Raw genomic sequence first — 22,007 nt, forward strand, 5'->3', positions numbered from 1 at the left:
CAAATCGATTTCGATGGTGATTTTGGAAAAAGAGGGCCACAGTGCACTTCTTCAGGAAATACTGATGGCGCAATAGCCGCGTGCCGTTTGTATGTACGTACAGTATGTATGTTGAACTTCTTTCGCACCGTACGTAGCCAACCGTGCTAATCGGACGCACGGGTGGAAGGACAACGGACTGTTTACCCATTTCTTCCGTGTGTCATTTGAAACGAATGGGTTCCCCGGCCTGCACGACGATTATTCTGCGGTGCTGGGTTTTTTTTCTCGTCGTGCACAGATTTGACTCGTGAGCGGTATCGCTTGAACGTCAACATTTGCAGTGCACACGTACGCCCGGGATGTGGCCTATCCCCCACTCCCCCCTCCCGCCCCCCGGATAATGGATTTTTTAATTAAACGATTTAAAAAAAAAATCGAAAATCAGGCATAGAGACAACATTTCAGATGATTCGAAAAAAATGTACCGTTTTGGATTGATCAGAAAAATGGAAGTGACGTCAATACAACGATTCCGTTCCAAGCACAGGAGTGCGTGACATTGAATTTTGCTGCACGACCCTCCGTTACCTACCAACGTTTAGAACGACGATTTCAATTACCGCGTCATTATATTTATTTATCTATCCGGGAGCACTGCCGCGTGCGTGCATTGTTAACGACATCTCACACCTCGGCCGTCTTTTCATTTAGTCCGCGTATTTACTCCGCCAAGGACAGGGGTCGGCGACCAAAATAGCACGAAGAGCCATTTTTTTTTTATTCGGTACAAAACTCAATATTTCAAGAGCCACAATAGCGAGCACCTATGAAGGCCGGAACGGCACACGCGGGGTTGGGTGGCCAGCACCACGCCCGACCGCCTTTGTCTCCCCAGTGGCGATGTTGACACACCGCACCAGGTGCTCATTGGAAGCTGAGTCACACCTAGGGGAGGCTCAGGACCGGTTCAGATAACTGTCACTGCGTGTTGGCCGTGAGTGGGAATCGAACCCGGGTCGCCGTGTTCGTAGCGTAGCGTAGCGCTGACCGCTACGCATCAGGCTCCGGAGCCGCGTGTTGTGTAGGGGGGAGCGGTGATGCCGTGTGGTTAACGCAACGTGCCAAGCGAAGCCGAGTGCGATATCCGACCGCAGCTAACATCACTGGCGAGTGAGTGCCAGGGCCGTCCCTTCACCAACCCCGGGCAGACCAGCGTGGCGAAAGATGGTCAAACAAGCCCCATGACTCACGTGGCTCGGGAGTGTGGATTGTCTGTTATAAACTAAACTAAACTATGTTTTATTTTACCAGGTAAGGCCCACTGAGCTATACAGCTCTTTCTCAGAAGCGACGTGGCCATAAACTACAGCTCAATTAAGTGACCGATCACGTGGACATTTGTAGTAGTCAAATACTCTAAACGTCTGATGCTGATTCTAAATGTGGAGGGGGAAACCCGAGGACCTGGAGAAAAATCCACGTGACCACGGAGAGAGAGCGAACATGCAAACTCCAAATATACAGCAGGTGCCAGGGTCGGGATCGAACCCGCCGCCTCCTGCATACCAGGCGAGGGAGTTAACTTGATGTTAACTCGACACCCAGCAGCGGGTGGTCTAATACCACGAGGAGGGAGCGGGCGTCCAGGTAGGGTGTCTAGTTAGCATCTCCTAGCCACCGTAGCTATGAGATTTTCACTAGCAGCGAGTGAGCCTGTGATACCACGAGGAGGGAGCGCACATCCAGGTAGGGTGTCTAGTTAGCATCTCCTAGCCACCGTAGCTATGAGATTTTCACTAGCAGCGAGTGAGTCTGTGATACCACGAGGAGGGAGCGGACGTCCAGGTAGGAGAAGACGAGGCAGAGGGCATCCTCGCCACGTCGCGAGCGGCCAGCTCCACGCGGCAACCCAGCGCCCATGCTCGCCGGGCAGTGCTGGATTCCTGCGAACAGCAGCAGGAGTAGCGGCAGTAGGAGAAGCAGCAGCAGCAGCAGCAGGAGTAGCGGCAGTAGGAGAAGCAGCAGCAGACATTAAGATGAGTGTGAACAACGCGCAACAGCAAAAGTGAGACTAGCATCGTCTTCAAGGAAGATTTATCCCAATAAAACACAAACTGCTCCTATCAGGCTGAGTGTGTGCTGGGCTGCCCCACACGAGCTTGAAGAAAAGGTAAATAAGACTTTGAAGTGTCTGGCAGTGGCAATTGAGTGCTGACGCTACATTGTATTGGATATTAAAGATTTACATTGAACTCAAGGGGCACAACAGAAGCACTGCGGTGACGTCACGAGAGCGGCTATTTGGCGCCGCTGCAGTGGATCACCCGCTGGTTCGGAGCGTTGCCGCGGATCACGGGGACCACCACCGCCACCACCGCCACCACCGCCACCGCCGCCACCACCGCCGCCGCCGCCGCGACTGCCACCGGGACTCCCGGAGCCGGACCCCGACGCCTCGGAGACTCCGCTCTCCGTGCCATCGGAGAGGGCCGCCGAGCTCCCCGCGGACACGCGGGGACACCGCGAGCTGGAGCGCGAGCGAGACGCCGGGGTCGCCGCCACCGCCACCGCCGCCGCCGCCGGGGGGGGCGCCATGCGCAGCGACGAGGGGGGGGCGCTTCCCCCCCGCCCGGCCCTGCCCCGAGACCCCCCGGCGGCCTTGCCGTCGGCGTCGCCGCCGCCGCCGCTCTCCGCGCCGCTCTGCGCTGCCGCGGGGCCCTTGCCGGGCTGGGGGCTGTGGCGGTGGCGGAGGGGGAGGAGGAGGGGGAGAAGAAGTCAGCGTGAGAGAGGGGAGCGAGATATGGTACCGAACAACGCTGCGCGTCGTCAAGCGCCGGGGTAGCAATCATTCCGCTTCATATGAATGTATTTAGCGCAAACTTTGAAACATGACTTTAACACAGTTAGCGCACGAGATGCACGAGAAAAACTATTTAATTACTGAATACGTCTACGTGTGTCGATGTTGTGTTGTGAGTGGACGTCAGCCCACATCGCCACAGGGCCATGCGACAGCCCCCTCCTCCGGCACATGCAGGGCAACCAGTCCGCCCGGCACGCCCTGGCGGACTTCGCAGCCCAAGATATTAATAATTCGTGATGACTTTCAGCCAAATGTCAGAGCACTGTTGTATGAAGGCCTCCCCGCACTGTGACAGTAATGGGGGTTGTTTGACCGAACTCCACCACGCTGGTCAGTCCGGGTTGGCGAGGTTGCGGGAGAGAGCGGGCAAGACCGGTTGAGACATCACTTGATGTCGGCCGTGACCGAGAATCGAACTCGGGTTACTCGGTTCATCGGGGCGGCACATATTTCCCGTTGGGAGCCCTGAGCCAGTGCCGGAAATTCCACGTTACTGTGGGAGGGGCAAGTTTATCCGAATGACAAGCGATGACGACTTCCCACCAAGTTGTACAATCAATGTATTGACCCCCGCCAGGATGATGAGCTGAGTCGACCCTTGACCAGGACTTGAATTTAGAATCTACTCAACGCAAGTCAACGATCTGACCAAAGTGCTCCCCGACCAGTGAGAAACGGGACAACTATGGGATACAGAAAGACATCAGCCATCATTCAAGACGCATCATCAGAGAGCAGGTTTACAATGCTAAAAACACAACACACCAACGGTCGTGTGAATATTTGATCGTTGTGAGTTTCTCTCTTTCATATGGAATTTGAAAGGCCACTGACAAAACATGGACAGCTGCATGTTGGGCTTGGTACTGGAATCCATGCACAGCACCCCTGCCCCCCCTGTGTAACGTAGAATGGGCAGTTAACAAAACAACACATTGGTCAAAACACCATGGGCAATAACACCATCACAATCAGAATATGTATTCATACTGGAGGAATCCGATGAGCTATGAAGCTCTTTAACTCAGACGTCCAGTATTAACACCATATATTATAGGTGACGTTTCGAGCAATGGCCCTTCTTCACAGCACAGAGAGGCCAGGATATTTAAGAAAAAAATTCTCAACCTTTCAGCCAAGCAGTTCAAACTGCTGTCCCATTACAAATATTCTATGAGCGATGACAACATCACGTGTAATCCAATTGTACTACATTTCAACCGATACAGATACTGTACTTAGCACACACACACATCGACCAGAACTTGGCACTCGTGAGCCATGCAGTCAACTTCCCTTCCAACATGCATTCCCCGATGACCGAGGAATTCATTTGCACAGAAACTTGGTGCGAAGTGCAGCGGCAGGAGAGTGGGGGGGGTTGGAGGGCGGGCGGGCGGGCCAGTGAGAGGTTCCGGGAAGGGTGCTATTTGCATGATGAAGATAACGTCTGCACCACAAGAATTCGCCCAGCAACCCATATAGATATCCAGTGTCAAATATGTTGGTGGAGAAGGGAGGGCCTGGGTTTGTTTTTTTTGTAGAGCCCATACGGAAATGCTGGGGGTGGCGTGAGGCTTTGGTCACGTCGCGATGGTTTCCTGCTCGAACGTGCAGGGAGGCATCGCTCCCCATCTCCTGATTTTACAGCCCTGTTGCAGAGCCAGTGGTGGAAATCGCACATTCCTATCGGGGAGGAAAGTCTCTCCATGAGACAACCGCTTGTTTGCTTCCCCCACAAAGTGGTTACGCACTTTACGGAACCCCGTAAAGTGCGTAAAAGCAAAGTTTGTGTGGTATAAGAGCCATTTTACATACTTTTGAGGCATAAGCAATTAGAAAATAGCACTTACTACCCATGAACAAAAATAGTGTTACAGAGTGAACTTATCACACCCCCCTCCTCCTGGCAGACTAAAGCCAACTTGCAGACCACATGGAATTTAGTCACCTTGTACCACACAAGGACAGCTGCTACTGGGGGGGGGGGGTGCCATTCAAATGCTCGAGATGCGATGCAAGGCGTTCGATTAGCAAGACATAATCGATTAACATCTGTACATTATTCCTTCGATTAGTCAATTAACATATCTATTTTATAAACACACGACCTGAATATTATTTGCACAAATTGTCGACGTGCGCACGACTAGGATGTTAACAAGTCTGAGCGGCACTCGAGGTCGGGGGCGAGGCGGGAGTGGTGACATGCGCGTCCTCGAGGTGGAGATTTCCCGACATCGCAAATGGCTTCGTAAGAAGCGAGCCCTCCATCTGTCAAAACATTCCATTCGCCGAGTGAGTGATAGAGCTATCACCATGTAGTCGTCATTGTCATCATCATCATCAGCAGCAGCAGCAACATGACCCATGACTGCTGAATGAAGATCTCTCTGAGCCATCACCACCCCCTCGCGGTTTCGCAATGCCACAATCCACCCGGCGCAGCACCAGCCAATCTCACAGAGCTCCGTCTCCCCGGACGACGTCCTCTTGGGTGCATTCCCTCCTTTGACTGCCCCTCCTTTGTTCGTCTCGACCACCAGCCATCATCTCTTCTGGCTGCGTGTCCTGAGCCAAACCCACTTTTCCTGAGGTTTCTACACGATGTCTGTAACGTGCGAATGTTCTCCAATCTACGTGTTCCTTTTTTTTTTGCATTTCTATAAATGTATTTCTACGCATTCACCTCTCCACGTTGTTCCGCAATCGTTTTGGCCTCAGTTCCATTTTCCTTGTCGGCGATCATCCTTCTGATCCATGCAGTGGCAGGACACATGCACTGATAGCAAAGATTATTCTTGAGGCCACAATGTGAAGTTGCTTTTGATTATCAATAAACCTAACACATTCGTCAAAAACACTGTTGTGGCCTTTAAAGGAAAAAATAGGTAACAGGTGATTTTCGGGCAAATGCCATAGCACATGGATAGAGGGGCCAGAGGGTTAGATTGGATCCATGTGCTATGAAGGAGGACCATTGCCCAAAACGTTGGCAATTATATATGTTTCCTTTGAAGGCCAGAGTGTTACTGACAAATGTTTTCAGTTATTTGTGCTTGTGCACTCCTACCAATGCAGCAGTAGCATCACCAAATCATTTGTTTTCATCGTAAGGCTCAGTTTTGATCTGAACAATGATGAAGTCCTCCCCCGTGTCTTGTTGTCTGGGGGTGGTTTGACCACACTTCACCACGCCGATCACAGTGCGGGTTGGCAGAAGGAGGGGTTACCCAGCACCAATTTTCAGATATCCCTCGCCACCAACATTAACCTTCACCGGGGAATCAAACGCGGGTCGCACACCTTGGTTTCTCGTTATTGAGCTCAAAATATCCCCCCATCCTTCGCGCTCCAGGCGTCGCGTAGCGCCACGCCACGATGCTTATCGCACTCCCGCTCAAAACCCGCGAGGTAGTTAGTTAGACCTAAGAGAGGCAGCGCCAAGCTTCTCACAGTCATGGTGGGGTTGGCTGTGTCAGGAAGAGTGAGGGGGGGGGGAGTTGAGGGGCGGAGGCCAGAGTTGGGGTGGGGAGTGAAATCTGGCAGAGCATGGGGACAAAGTGCGAGGCTACAAATTCAAACCTTTCCGAGAAGTCGTTCTTGCGTCATTTATTTGACAGCGGCTCAGAGTGATGGGTACTGGCGGAGGGGCCGCTGCTGGAGTAAAGACCACGAGCGGAAGGATATCATCGATTGTGATGACGACGACGACGGCAACTAACCCACAAAACACTCGGCGAGACCGAGTTCGTCGAGTGGCTGGCCTGGTGATAGTTATTGGCGGGGGGGGGGGAGGAATTGCACAACCCTCACACTAAGATTTGACAACTGTTCTATTCCCACGCACAGCAATATGTTCGGGAGCTGAATGCCAATGTGGAAGACTGATAGCCACGGGAGGGCTTCATGAGGGGGTTTGTGCAGTTTTGCTATCCGTCCGTTGAAAGAGCGCAGTCAAGTGGTTTACTATACCGTGCCGTATTATCGACTGAGAGTGTTTGACTATTGTCGACTGCATTCTCACTAACATTTTATTTTAGCAGGTAAGGCCCACTGAGCTACATAGCTCTTTTTGAGAAGTGGCTTATCATGTGGAAATGTATCACAGTCAAATACTCTAAATGCATGTTTCTAAACGTGGAGGACCCGGAGAAAAGTCCACATGACTACGGGGAGAGAGACACGCAAACTCCATATATACAACACGCATCAGGGTCGCAATGGAACACACGACCTCCTGCATACCAGGCGAGGTAGTTAACACCTCGCCACCGTAGAGCGGACGAAGAAGAGAACGACGACACCGTGAGATACGCAGACTCGGACTCGACCAGAATTCTGGAAGTTGTCATCGACGAGGCCCAAGCCGGCCAGGTGGTGACCGGGCGGCAGAACGAGAGGCTCGCAAGTGGAAGGTTATAAGTTCAAATGCTTTCGGAGGGGGGTGGAGGGGGGTTTGACTCAGCCCATCATCCCGCTGGGAATTAATACGATAAATACAACTTTGTGCAGTCGTCCTAGGCATGCTGAATTTCCATCACTGGATTAGGGGCTGTTAAAAAAAAACAGCCGCAATGTTCATTTGAGCGGGAAATCACTTTAGATGTTTTACTTTTTACACTCAAGACTAAGAAGCTGAAATAAAAACATCAATAAATCAACACAGAAGCATGCCAAGTGAAGCCCCGGTATTGTCGTCGCCTGTGCAACCCACATTCGTGGCATCATCACCACGCGTGCCGCTTCTGTGCCAACGTCGTTCCCACGAGCGATGGGGGATTGCACAACGCCACAGTGCACTTTCTCCTCTGCATGCAAATCGACGGTTTACGATAAACGATTCGCCGCACCCCCACTCTGCTTTTCTTGCCAAGCCATCCTCCAGTGTCGGGTTTGTTTCTTACCACCACCACCACCACGCCCGCGAAGTACAATGTAGCGTAATAAAATCACGACGATTTACGGCGTATATGCCCTCTCTGTGAATGTGCTGATGTCCTGCTTCCGTAAAATAAGCGCTGTGGCCCAAATCTTGATGCATAAAACCTCTTGGGAATGTATCCTCAAGTGGAATCGTCAGACTCGCGACAACCCAGATGCTGGTTTCAGTCCAGACTGGCCTTAAATCTGTATTTCAACCGAGGGCATGGGGGTAGTCTCCAAGCAGCAGTGGATAAAGAATGGCTGATGATGATGATGATGCTAGAAAGACATCCAAGGATTTGAATTCATAAACAGAGCCGTGCTCGCTCAGCCTCACCGACACGTCCATTATGAACCTCGTGAACCCCTCGGCCGGATATTGTCCGGTCCACACCTGGCAAAACAGCGGAGCTCTCTAGCGCTCACCATCTAGTCGTGGCGTGAGCAAGGCATTGCAGGGCTGATCCTTTGAGGGGCCATCCATTTAGTCCGTATGCAAAAATCTGTCAAAACTTGACCCCTCCCTGTACGCACGCGGACTTTTTACCCCCACCCCACCTGCGTACGCTTGACGCACCCCCCCCCCCCCCGAATCCTATAGAACGGCCGATATTTAATCCACACAGAAACGATCAAGGATTAATAATATTAACGTGTTTAAGTAAACAGATAGTCCACTTCCGGCTGCATTAAATAATGAAGTTGTGTACCTTGGCCACTTATTTTGCTGAGCTGCGTGACAGCTGCAGTCAGGGGGGCACGGTGGCACACGAGTGACACCTCTCCCACAGTCCCACTTCTCCCGCTAGTACTTGTTGTCTGACAGCTGAAGACACTGAATTGTGGCTCATTTTAAGGCCAATGTAGACAAATTATTATCGAGGCTTCACCCCCCTTCCCCCCCGTTTCCTCTGCGTACATTGTCAGTAGACCCCCCATACGCAAGCGTACGCATTTGGGTTAACCCCCCCCCCCTCCATGCGTACATACTAAATGGATGGCCCCTTACCTTTACACCTCTGTATGTATGTCGAACTTCTTTCGCACCGCGCATAGCCAACTGTGCTAATCGTAAGTGAGGATGTGCGAATGTGCGTGTGATTTGGATTGCTCCTGTGAGAGAGACTGGGGGAGAGACTGGGAGAGAGACTGGGAGAGCAGTGTGGGCGGATGTGGCGTCGCCCACCTGTGTCCACGGGCCCTGTCGTGTCGTTTCTTGCCGGTGGTGGTGAAACCGCTGCCCTTGGTCTCCTCTTCCTCCTCGCCACTGTTCAGGCGAGCGCGGGCCTGCGTGGCCCACGGTGGTGGTAGTGGGCCCAAGTGTCAGAGTCGCTAACTCACACACAATGTCTGACGGTGAGAATATTCTATGGGGGGCTGAAATAATTGTTTTGGGGGGAGGGACAAGGCTTAAATTGCCATCATGAATATGAAACGAAATTTTGAATACGTAGAAATATTTATTCAAAACGTTATAAAATGTTTCCAAAAGCAAAAGGAGCAAAAGGCTGCCACTAGCAGAGCATATGGTGCACAAGGTTGCCGCTGGACATCTGTGAAAAAGAGCTTCATAGCTCATCGGATTTCTCCAGGATAAATAAAGATTCTGATTCTGACATGGTGGATTGGCGCGTCTCGCGCAGGGGCTTTACCGATAGCGTGAGTCTACCACATGGACTAATCCTGGCAACAATTTTCGTTACCACGAAAATTGTTGCCAAGATTATTATTGTTCTCAACCAGCTCATGTGCAGGTGGCTGGGTTAGATGGCTACATTGCATGGCCACGAGAGATGGTGATGGCTTGGGAAGACCTTCATCACTACCTATGAGATCTTCACTCAAAACTGCTCTAGAGGAGTTGTACACCCCTAGCTGACACTTCAATTTAGTGGCTTAAAATACAATGTTTCGCTCCGGATGATCGCCGCAAAGTATGATCTGTATTTTGATTTAGTGTGCTGATCTTAAAGGTGCATTGAAAAATGTTGATACTCCGACTGATGCTCCTGCTGTTGTGGAGTGACTCATGCAGCCAGCTATGGCTGCAGAGTTTGGTAGTACATGTTGTTTACGTCGTTTATTGTGAAAATTCGGTCACAGTTCCTATGACCTGCACTGTTTCATTGCTTTTATGGCTTCATTTTGGTGAGTTTGTCCATGTTTGTTTATTGTAGTACAGAGTTAGACTGATGGCCTTAATCTAAGTTGTTTTGTAGTTGTTGTTGTTTGACTTGCATCTCACTGGGATTTTTGCACACAGTGTTGGTGTAGGGTGCTTTTTCTGCAATATTTTACTGTCTTTTCTTGAATTTTCTGTTTGCACGTAGTCACTATAAGATGTATTCTTGTTCATGTTTTTTGTTTGTTGCGGTTGCACCCGATTCAAGAGCCGAATGGCTCACAGGGTTATACCTAATAAATGAACTTGAAACTTGAAACTTGAATGCATCCAGCAGTGGATTGATCATGACGATGATAGAAACAGACGTATCGTTTTTTTGTTTTTTAAATCAATCACTGCCATAAATGCATTTTTATAATTCGCAAAATTAGGCGAGTAACAATTCATCGATTCTGACATTAACAAAGCAAGTGCCACGTCACATGGAAGTCCCGGTGCCTACGGTTCAGGACATGTCACAGTCTGTGTGTGTAACGTGACTTCCTATATCAAGGGTTCAGTCGCACCTGCTGCTCAGAGCCAGAAGTCGCTGTCTCTGGCCCACCGGGCTGGGCCACTGCTGCGGGCCTGGCATCGGCGCTGGATGGCGCGGGGTTGGTGGCGGCGGTGGCGGCGGCGGTGGCGCCCAGAGCCAGGAGTCGACCCTCGGCCCTCTCGGCTCGGTCGAGCAGCCCCTCGATGAATCGCTGCAGCTCCACCTTGGCCTGGCCCTCGCGCTCCGCTGTGGCCTGCAGGAACTCGGTGAGTCGAGCCGCCTCCCTGCTCACGCGCACACGCCAATTCTTATTATTACAATCCATTCTCCAAACTGATTTGGCAGTTGAACAAAATTACCGTAGTTCACGCACACGTAATTGTGCTACACCGCAACAATGTGTGCGTTAGCAACAATGTGTTTGTTTGTCATTGCGTAGCCACCACAGCAGCTAATGGGGGGCTCTGGACGGGTGCGAGGGGGCCGGTGACCCCTTACACTTACTTACCACTAAACAACGTAACAAAATCTTGACTCAGAGCTTTCGTGACTGCAGGAATTCATATTCAGTGGGTCTTTCGGTAAAGCCACGGTGATGACGATTGCTTGTGTTGCGATCGAAACGTCGTGATATTTTCATTATTTTTTCTATCTACGTGGCTTTACCAAAAACCCCAATGAAAACGTCACGAAGACTTCAGCTTGCCGACACTTCACGTGGCCTTAAAGTGCACATAGCCTGGGGCACCAGAGCCGAAGTGACGACATCGCCGCCACTTAGTGGCCAATGGCGGTTGTTTGTTTGTTGTTGTTGTTGTGTAGAGATTGGAGACGGAGTGTCGCCGTCTGCTGGCCACCTCACGTTGCCACTGCAACGAGCGCCTCGGACGCGAGCGAGGCTTGATGGATCACATCGAGATTCGTGACTCTCCAAAACCCCACGAGGAAGGACAACGCGCTGGTTTTGTCAACCTGTCTGTGCGGGCCTGTCGCGAATATTCGAACCGGTCTTGGGCCTCCCTTAGGTCGACTCAACCTGAAGCGATGTGTGAACATCGCCACGAGGGAGACAAAGGCGGCCGAGCGTGGTGCCGGCCTTCATAGGTGCTACTCGCTTACAGCACTTGCCCCAAAAGTCTGTTACGGCTACACGGGGGATCTTTGTATGTAGAGATCGGAGGTGGTGGTGGGGTTCCGGTCTCTTGACAAACACAGATGTCTACTTGCCAAGACTTTTATTTCGAAATAAGCTTTTGATTCTCGCTGTGGCGTGCGACTCACATGACTCAGAGTGCTGCTGTTGTTGTCGTCGCTGCTATTCTCTTAAGTCAGGCCGATTGCATCACAACGCAACGAGTCGTCACTCATTCTGAGGCCACAATCTTGAATCGTGCCAAAACGCCATCGTCACCTGCCCTCCTCCCTCGAAAACTAAAAAAAAATTCTACTCGGGGCGATGTCAAGCAGCCAGACATGAACCACACCTCGCGAAAGAAGAACGAGACTTCTCTGAGCAATCGAGATTCGTAAAACGATGGCCAACACATGGGGGTTCCGAATCCGTTCCGTGTTTTGGTTGTTAAATTTTTTTTTTTAAAACGCATGACATCATACGTTCGTTGGTAACTTCTCTTTTTTTACACAACCAGACCTTGGGGTGAGGCAATGGCGCTTGAACACAAATGCCACGCGAATAATCTGGCCGCACGCACATTGCACGCGAACCTCTGAAAACCGTGACCACGCTGACGACATGTGCGTGCCACGTGTGTGTCATGCGTGTGGCACAGCAGGCAGTGAACACGATGTGTGCCATCATCATCAGGCACGCTCAATCCACTGCTGGATGAAGGCCTCTCCCAAGCCGTCGCCATCTCTCACGACGTTATAACAATACTCCAGCCTGCACACGGAGGCGATTTCCTCGCTCCATCTCCTCTGTGTACACATTCTCGGATGCGTTCCGCTCCTGGGCTGCCACTCCATCATTATTATTATTGACCATCGGCCGTCGTCCCGTCTGGCTGTGACGTGTCCTGCCCAAGCCTCGCCTTTCATAACAGTTTCAATCATATTCTTGGTTCTTTCGGTAAAGTCACGTAGAAGGGAAATAATACAATAATTAAAATATAAAACAATACAATTATCACGACGTTTCGACCGCAACACAAGCAATCGTCATCATGTGTGAAATCCACAGCAATGATTTTTTTTTTCAAATTTTCTTGCTGTGGATTTCACACCTGATGACGATTGCTTGTGTTGCGGTCGAAACGTCGTGAGAATTGTATTGTTTTAGATTTTTATTATTGTATTATTTCCCTTCTACGTGACTTTACCGAAAGAACCAAGAAGATGAATCCCTGCAGTCACGAAAGCTTTAAATCAAAATTTAGTTTCAATAATGTCATTCATGTCCGTACATTCTGTAATCGACGTAATCCTATTTTTGTCTCTTCACTTTCATTCACGCATTCGTTCCATGCATGCATCCCTCTCACAAGATGCAAGTGCTGTACGTTGAACTTCCTTCGCACCGTACGCAGACAACCGTGCTAATCGGAGGTGCAGGGAAAGGATAATTAACAAAACATAACAAGCAGTTATGAAGAAATTAGTTTTCAATCTAGGTTTAAAAGTGGATTTCTAATATCGGAAGGAGGAGTGTTCCAGACGGCCGCAGCAGTGCATTTGAAAGTGCGCGATGCAGTGACCGCTTTTGTTATATGGAAGGTGGTGCACCGTGGCGAATATATTAAGGGCTCAGTATCTTGCCTAGTGGCTTTTAACACTTTTCAGTTTTTCCCTTCACATTTAAAAACACGCGTTTGGATTAATTCGATGATTTGGCTGTCTATAAATTGATATGCAACTTCGTTGAGCTATCATCTGTGGCCATGTCGCTTCTGAATAAGAAGCTAATGGCTCAGTGGTGCAGTAAAATAGTTTAGTTTAATTTGCAATTTTTTTATTTTCTTACCTTTCCTACACTTTGCACTCCTGTCGTTTGTTTTATTGTTTGTTGTTGCAACATTCTGATCTGTGTTAAAGAGCTTCATAGCTCATCGGAATCCTCCAAAATATCATAAATATTCTGATTAAAGGTCAACTAATCCGTGTTTTATCGTTTGTATGAACGCATTCGTAAACGCTCCAGGCAGTGCAGACTTGTGCATGCAGTTGGCACGCTGAGTAAAACTTTTGCTCAAGCCGTGCCAAAAAAACAAGGCGTCTCCTGGAAAATCCACCCCTGACTCACCGAGCTCCCCTTCCGAAGGGGTTTCACCGGCGAATTACTGCAAAGCGAAGGCAATTCTAAAAGTTGGATTCTCAGAAAAAAGAATGAAAAACTCGCCCACGATATGACTCAAGTACGTGCGCCTCAATTCACGAGACCACATTGCGGCTTCCCCATCGACTGCACTCTGCAGCCCCAGCAACGTTTACTGCTGCGGCTGCTACTCAGAGTACAGAGTTCACGAACATCTGGTTTTGCTTCCGTTTTTTTCTTGTTTCAACAAATAAGCACGTGTACAGGCTCGGTACTTTTGTGAATCCGCTGTTGGATGACGGCCTCCGCCGCCCCGTGTAGGCCGTGGTGGGTTGTTTGACCATATTCTTGAGTTTTTTCGGTAAAGTCACGTAGGTAAAAAAATTAAAATAAAATTAATAAAAAATAAAATAAAAATCACGACGTTTCGGAGGCAACACAAGCCTCCGTCTTCAGGTGGAGCCATCACAGCACACTCGCTGTATCAAGTAATAGAGCTCGCTGTATCAAGTAATACAGCGAGCGTGCTGTGACGGTTCCACCTGAAGACGGAGGCTTGTGTTGCCTCCGAAACGTCGTGATTTTTAGTTTATTTTTAGTTTACTTTTATTAATTTTAATTTTAATTTTTTTACCTACGTGACTTTACCGAAAAAACCCAAAAATATGAATCATTGCAGTCACGAAAGCTTCGAATCTAGAATTGTTTGACCATACTTCACCACTCTGTTCAGTGCGTGTTGCTGATTTGAGAGACCCTCACAGGACCGGTTCAGATGTCAACTCGCTACTGATGTTAGCCGTGCACCGGGAATTGAACTCAGGTTACCGGATCCAGTAGCGCGATGCCCTAACGACTGTGCCACCACTCCACCCAACATACTTCTGAGGATGGCATGTACACAAACACAACGATAAGGTTTCTAAATGCTCAGACCAACGATGGGCAGTTTGCATTAACACTGTTTGGAAATTACGTATTGTTATGACAGGAACTAGGCCATCTGTAAAACAATCCCGCATCCACGTTTACTTGGTGTAGTTTTGAAACACATGGTAGGTTGCTGAAGGCCGTAAAACAGGCGTTAACTTTATTGGCTGCAGAACGTGAAATGCATAAATACAACATTCAGACTCAGGTGTGTTCGGTGCGGAGACGGAGTTCTAGAAATCTGCGGAAGCACTCACTTCCGCCACGACATGATATTTCAACCATTCACAGCCTCATGCTTATCCACTGCCTCTCCCACGTGGAGTAGATGATGGGTCCTTGTTTGACCATACTTCACCAAGCTGGTCCGTGCAGGTAGGACACAAAGTACCGTTTCGGATATCACTCGCCGCTGATGTTAGCCGTGGCCGGGAATCGAACTTCTCATGGTCGACAGGTTCCGAGTGCAGTGTACTAACCACTGCGCCACTGCTCTGTTATGTGTGTGATTAAACCGGGTTGTCACGCGTAAATGAGCTGATGGTCTTAGACCAGTCACCAATGGCTGGCATAGACACCCACAGACATACATAGGCTGATTTATTTTAAACCAGGTCTCAAGTGTAATGTTGTGACCTTTAGCCCAGTCACCATGACTATGGAAAGCAAAAGTAGGGGCTTGCTGTCATACGACGAATAATTCTCTGTAACATGATGGGTGGGAATGCGCTGCCCTCTAGCGAGGATAATAGGACAATCGCAGGAATCTCGGGAGTAGCTCTGTGACATCTGTCTCCACGGACCGTTCTCTAACACGGGAGAGACGCACTCCTCTCCTCTGCAAGAGTTCCTAATTTATTCTTCGTCACAGAGGCACAACTCAGAATATTTGAAAAACACTCAAAACTAATTCTAAGAATTCCGCCAACATTGTGATAACTCAGTTGGAATATGCAGAGCACGGTCGCCCCCTAGTTGCGAAAACTTGACAGGAGCCCTCCTACTCTTAGTTCTTTCGGTAAAGTCACGTAGGTAAAATTAATAAAAATAAAACAATAAAAATCACGACGTTTCGGAGGCAACACAAGCTTCCGTCTTCAGGTGAAACCGTCACAGCAAAATATCTGGCGACAAGGCATGCCACTCAGCGAGGCTTTCCTGGCTTAACAATAATCATCATAGTTACATATCACCAGCCAGTGTCTATCCACTGCGGGATAAAGGCCTTCCGCTCCATCTCCACGGCGGGCATTCTCGCAGGCATGTTCCCTCCTTTGGCGTGCCACTCCGCCACCAGTCTCGACCATCGGCAACCACTCCTTTGAGCCACGATGTGTCCCACCAAAGGCCACTGAATACCCATAACAAGAGTCGCCATCATGTCCCTGATTCATATTTGTTCCATAGGAATGTGGACTTCCCATCACTGGTTCAGGGTCGTCGACAAACGCGGGCCACATTCTTCTTTCAATTCAGCAGTGGGGTGCTTGCATTTGACTTCTCACATTTCAGATTCTTCTTACTTTTAAAATACTTTCTTCTTTAAAACGAAACATTCTAAAACGCTGACCCTTGCCCTGTTGGGCAACGTTCAACGTTTGGAATGGCAATGGCGTTTGTGACCGCACTGTTTGTTCTTCTCCTTGTTATGCTATTTGTTTTTGGCAGTACACGTGCTCCTGGATTCTGAGTCTGTTTCACTTTTCAAATCACGTCTTAAAACGCACATATTTGTACTGCAGGCTTTCCCTGTAACTAAAGATGTAAAAAGCAATGTTTTCTAATTGGATTATTCTTTACTTATTCGCTTTCATCATAGCTCTTCGTATTATTGGAATTTCGGCAGTAGTCATTGATTTCGTTAAAAATCAGCTTTCGATTTCGCTTATATTTTATCTATACTTGTGAGTGTAGTTTTCTTTTTACGTACAGCGCGTTGAGTTACTGCAATATGAACGGTGCTTTATAAAAATAAGAGATTCTAATTATTACATTCACCCTTGCTTCACCAGTGCGGCCTTGCACGAAAGGTGAGGTCACCGTGTTATTGTGTGCAGCTTTCTCTTCCCTTAGAACGAACGATTGTGGAACCGTAGAAGCGACGCTTCGGGGCGCGCCACTCGCACAACACCGACGCCGCCGATGGGCGGGTTGGCGTTGCCACCACAAACTAATACATCAAAGGGCTTCTGAGAAATTCTGCTGAGAGGAAGTGTGGCTTCGTCTGGCCTTCTTCGGTGGTTGCGGTGATGCAACACGGGCAGACGCGACCCGCGGTGTTGTTTCCGGTCAAAGGCGAGAGAAATTGCTCTTGGACTCCACACGCAAATTCAACAGCGTACGGAGAGTCGGATGAGATTAAATCTCGTGTCGGAGTGAGACCAATTGTGGCATCGCAGGACTGACCATTTCAGGGGTGGCGACGATGACATGGGGGGGACGGGGCTTCACCCAGCAGTGGATAGACCAGGGATGGTGGTGGTGGTGATGATGACGGTGTCAAGAGACAGCTCTCGCAATGACTAAACTGGTGTAGGCGTCTATTAGCGGTGGTTCGCGCAATGCGCTACGGACTCGGGTGACGCGACTTCGATATTGTCGGACGGGGCTATGATCAGCGGCGAGTGATACATCAGCTGGTCCTGGGGGGCCCCATCCCCCCCCCCTCTTCACGAAGCCGTACCTGACCAACGTGGTGAAGTATGGTCAAATTACCCCCATGACTCGCATGGCATTTGAGGAAGCCCTCATCCAGCAGCGGATTGACAGAGGGTTTTACACGACTACGAAAATCTTTTTTTCTCTTTTCTTCTCATTCACCATCATGCATAAAAACGTTTCGATTATGTAGCTTAGGCGTTGCAACAATGCATCCAATCAAAGAGTCGAGTGGGTTCCAACATTGACGATGCACACAACTGCGTCGAGCGCGAGAGAGACCGCGTTACGGTACCGTAATTACAAGCACAAGTTGTTTGCGAACGTCACATACCCTGTGTCGGCAAAAATTTGCAGCCACAACTCAGCCACACGTGGGGAGGAGACCGGGGGAATCCCCGGAGAAACCGCAACTCGCCACAGCCATCTCCTGGCCACATGTCACCATCCCCCACGTCCTACAACACCTGGCAAGCCCCGAATCGTGGCCGCCCATCCCAAAGGACCGGCACGCCTCCACGTCGCTTGAGCTTCCGAAGTGAGACGATATCTAAGCGCCTGTTTAGAAAACACGTTTAGAAACGTGCGTTTTTTTCTTCTTCACCTGAGGACGGCTGCTTGCATTGTGGCCGAAACGTCGTGAGAATTGTATTTTATTATGTTAAATTTTTATTATTTTATTATTTCCCTTCTACGTGACTTTACCGAAAGAACCAAGAAGATGAATAATACAATAATAAAAATAAAATAGTATTTTATTATGTTTTATTTTTATTATTTTATTATTTCCCTTCTACGTGACTTTACCGAAAGAACCAAGAAGATGAATAATACAATAATAAAAATAAAATAGTATTTTATTATGTTTTATTTTTATTATTTTATTATTTCCCTTCTACGTGACTTTACCGAAAGAACCAAGAAGATGAATCCCTGCAGTCACGAAAGCTTTAAATCGAAATTTAAACGTGCGTTTATTCGAAATGTGGCCGCTAGACGTGTGCACGTGATAAGCCACTTCGTTGAGCTGTCATTTGTGGCCAGGTCGCTCCTGGAAAGTAGCTCCAGTAGCTCGGCGGGTCTTAGCTGGTAAGATAAAAGATGCCGGGTGCATTCAGGGTGACTTGGTGTAGTGGCGAACTCTTAAATTAGACGTGCGAGCAGGTAATTGGAATGCAGCGTGGTGCGTCAATTAACGTTTCACACCACGCATCTCCTCTTCCTCCCCATCTGCACAGGGAGGGGGCCCATTGCTGTGGGGGACATGGGGAATTCGCTGACACCGTCTTGGTTAACGAACGATTGCTCTTGGGGGGGGGGTTTCTGTTGTTGTTTCAGATTTGTGAATATTAATTGAGGACAATGTCTTTAAGCGAGCAGGTGAGGGTGCAAGATCAGTTTGATGCGTGTCGTGGTTCACGTAGCTGAAGGCAGACGGCCCAGGACTTTGAAAGTGTTTCGCAATCACTGTATAGGGTGGGACAGACGTCTTGTGACCCCCATTTAATTCTCTAAAACTTCATGTCTTTTTTTTAAGGAAAGGTTTATTTAAAAGATAAATTAATATGCAAAGGCAAAATAAAATATTATTTGGGTCTTTCAGTAAAGTCACGTTTATAGGTAAAAATAAATAAATAATAAACTACGACGTTTCGATCGCAACACAAGCGGTCATCAGGTCATCATTGTGTTGCGATCAAAACGGCGTAGTTTTTTGCAATTTATTTAAACCTATCTACGTGACTTTACCGAAAGACCCAAAGAATATTAATTCCTGCAGTCACGAAAGCTTTAAGTCAAGAAAAATCGAAATGTTACAGGTACATTAATTGCGGGTCACAAGACATCTGGACCAGCTTTTACAATCTAAAATAATCATGGAAGTCGTTCGTATGGGTGTTGGACTTCTTTCGCGCCGTACTTTGCCAACCTTGCTAATCGGAGGTGCGGGAGAGTCGCCTGATGTGTTTCAAAAGTAGCCACATGACTTGGTGCTACTGGGTTGGCAGTGGAGAACCCACAAAACACTCAACACGAACCTCCATAACACAGCGTGGCCTTGAAAGGAAAACATATATAATAGGCGACGTTTCGGGCAATGGCCATTCTTAATGGCACACTTGATGATTCCAAACAAAGATGTGCAGTACACAAAGTGCCATGAGGAAGAGCCGTTGCCCAAAACGTCGACTAATATATATTTTTCCTTCTCAGAAGTTTTTTTTTATAGATTGTCAAAGGGCAAATAACTCAGAATTGAGGTCGAGTTTAGACTGCCAGGAACTTTGAGAAGTCTGCCTCAATTTGCAAGATTTTCCGCTCAACATGCCTGAATTGTATCGCTTAAAGTGCACAGTTAACGGACGTAATACTTGACTGTAAACAAGCGGAGTCGGCTTGGGCAGGATAAATGTGGGCAGGAATCAGGATCGATGTGGGCAGGAATCAGGATCGATGTGGGCAGGATCGATGACTCCATGTGAGATGGCTCGAGTTAAAAAGGTCTCGATGTGAGTTGATGGCCCGGTAGTGGCCGGGGTTAAACTCGGAAACAAGTCTCAGAAGGCCGTCCACCGCGGAGCTGAATGGATCGCAACATCACAATCAGAATCAGCATTTATACTGGAGGAATCCGATGAGCTATGAAGCTCTTTTCCACGGATGTCCGGTAGTTTTCACAAATGTCCAAAATTCGCGAAATGTGGCGGCGGCGGCGGCGGTGGCTGCTCGCGGGATCAGGCCTTCGTCCATCAGTAGATAGATAATGGCTCACGATGACGATGGTGACAATAGTCGCTGCAGTCTCAAGAGCAGTCGAGAGGAGTGATGCGAGGTCACGCTGACAGAGAGAGAGAGAGACCTGTGTTTACTGCGCCGAGACGCCCCGTGATGGAGGAATTCTGACATTTCCAGTCGAGCGGGTTGCAAGGCGAGAGAGTGAGACGCGGCGGTGTTTGCGCAGCTAACGCACCCCGCGAGGATGCCAAAGAGAAGGCGTACGTACAGTGATGCCGCCACGTGAAGTTTCTCTGTTTCCCAACCGCCCAGCGTGGAGATCTCAACTCCCAACACTTGGTGACTACGAATGGAGGGTTCAGGGAAGAGGGTGGGTGGAGGGAGGCACGGATCCCACCGTCCATCCATCCCTCCCTCCCATCCTTCCGCCCGCCCCGTTGAATTGACACCGAGTTGTGGTGCACGTGTGTGGGGGGCCTCCCCTAGGTCGACTCAGCCTCAAATTAGTACCTGATGCGGTGTGTAAATGTCATCACGAGGGAGACAAAGGAGGTCGGGCGTGGTGCTGGCCACCCACCCCCTCGTGTGCCGTGCAGGTCTTCATAGGTGATCGCTAACAGCACTTGCCCCAACAGTGTGTTATGGGCTATACGGGGATCTTTGTCTTTGCCGTGGGGGGGGAGCGGTGGCATAGCGCTGCGCTTACGAACCCGGCGACCCCCCACAGTTCAAATCCCAAATTCACAGCCAACACCGGTGACGAATACGAGAACTGGCCCTGGGCCTCCCCTAAGTCGACTCGGCATTGAAATGAGTACCTGCTATTGCGTTGTAAGCATCGGCACTTTGGAGACAAAGGCGGCCGGGCGTGGTACTAGCCACCCCACGGTGCTGCAAAACCGGCCACGTGATGTTGTACAGCTCTTTTTGTCGACCCACGGCTGGATGAGAGCCTGCCCATGGCGTGCAAGTACACTCGAGCACGCTTCAGCACGCTGGCCAGTGAGGTCTGGTGAAGGCGGGGAGCATAGACGTGGGAGTGTAGAGTACAGCAGGGCAATGGGATTGTCTCCACTGCCCTCTGCTGCCCACCGCATAGCCCCGCAGAAGTCCCTAGTTTGTGTACGGTGGTCACCCAATCAAGGCTCTAGCCAGGCTCAAAAAACCCTGCTTGGCTTCGGAGATCCGACGAGAATCAACACAGTTACGGGTTCGCTTTGCTCACAGGCTCCCATGAGCAGGGTTGGCTACGTGCGGTGCACCGAAATAAGTTCCAACATACGTACCTACAGTGGCAATCGAGTGCCGAGAGCACGTGTTTGTTGTAGTACGGAGTAAGACTGATGGCAAAGTCACGCCTTTTGGCGTCATCTGGTCCAACCCATGTGAGACTAGGCTCTAAGGAAAGCTGTCTCGGGTGTGGACCAATCAACTTCAAGGACAGTGCACATTATCAGAGTTATGTCTTTTGTTTGTATTATGACTGCAGGTATTGCGGTCTATGCAAACATGACTCCTTGTAAAAAGGTGTCAGTTTTGTTGCCAGATAGAAGGGTAAAAAAACAATTATCATTAAAAAAAAATTCTCACGACGTTTCGGCCACAGCGCAAGCAGCCGTCCTCAGGTGGAGAGCAGGTCTGTCGAGTAAACAGAGTCTGAATGAGTCATTGAGACTCTGTCTACTCGACAGACCTGCTCTCCACCTGAGGAGGGCTGCTTGCGGTGTGGCCGAAACGTCGTGAGAATAATTTTATTATGTTTTATTTTTATTATTTTATTATTTCCATTCTACGTGACTTTACCGAAAGAGCCAAGAAGATGAATCCCTGCAGTCACGAAAGCTTTAAATCGAAATTTAAGACTGATGGCCTTAATCTAAGTTGTCTTGTGGTTGTTGTTGTTGTTTGACTTGCATCCCACTGGGATTTTTGCACACAGCGTTGGTGTACAGTGTTTTTTCTGCAATATTTTGCTGTCTTT

The 22,007-nt window shown here is 49.2% G+C and overlaps 1 protein-coding gene across 6 annotated transcripts in view; it reads right to left on the bottom strand.

Annotated features, from left to right (window-relative positions):
• FBXO41 (F-box protein 41) overlaps window positions 1-22,007 on the bottom strand; it is a 94,617-nt gene that overhangs the window by 50,982 nt on the left and 21,628 nt on the right. For all 6 annotated transcript variants that reach the window (XR_013637258.1, XM_078861366.1, XM_078861369.1 and 3 more), the window contains 4 exons: window positions 10,463-10,715; window positions 8,958-9,058; window positions 2,307-2,716; window positions 1,804-1,925 (listed from right to left, as the gene is read on the bottom strand). Coding sequence is in view for 5 of the 6 variants with exons in the window: in XM_078861366.1 (XP_078717492.1) it covers window positions 1,804-1,925; window positions 2,307-2,716; window positions 8,958-9,058; window positions 10,463-10,715 (886 nt within the window). In the remaining variant the exon portion in view is untranslated. The remainder of the gene's footprint in view (window positions 1-1,803; window positions 1,926-2,306; window positions 2,717-8,957; window positions 9,059-10,462; window positions 10,716-22,007) is intronic.

The sequence above is a fragment of the Lampetra fluviatilis genome, chromosome 12 (genome assembly GCF_964198595.1).
Source record: "Lampetra fluviatilis chromosome 12, kcLamFluv1.1, whole genome shotgun sequence".
NCBI lineage: Eukaryota > Metazoa > Chordata > Hyperoartia > Petromyzontiformes > Petromyzontidae > Lampetra > Lampetra fluviatilis.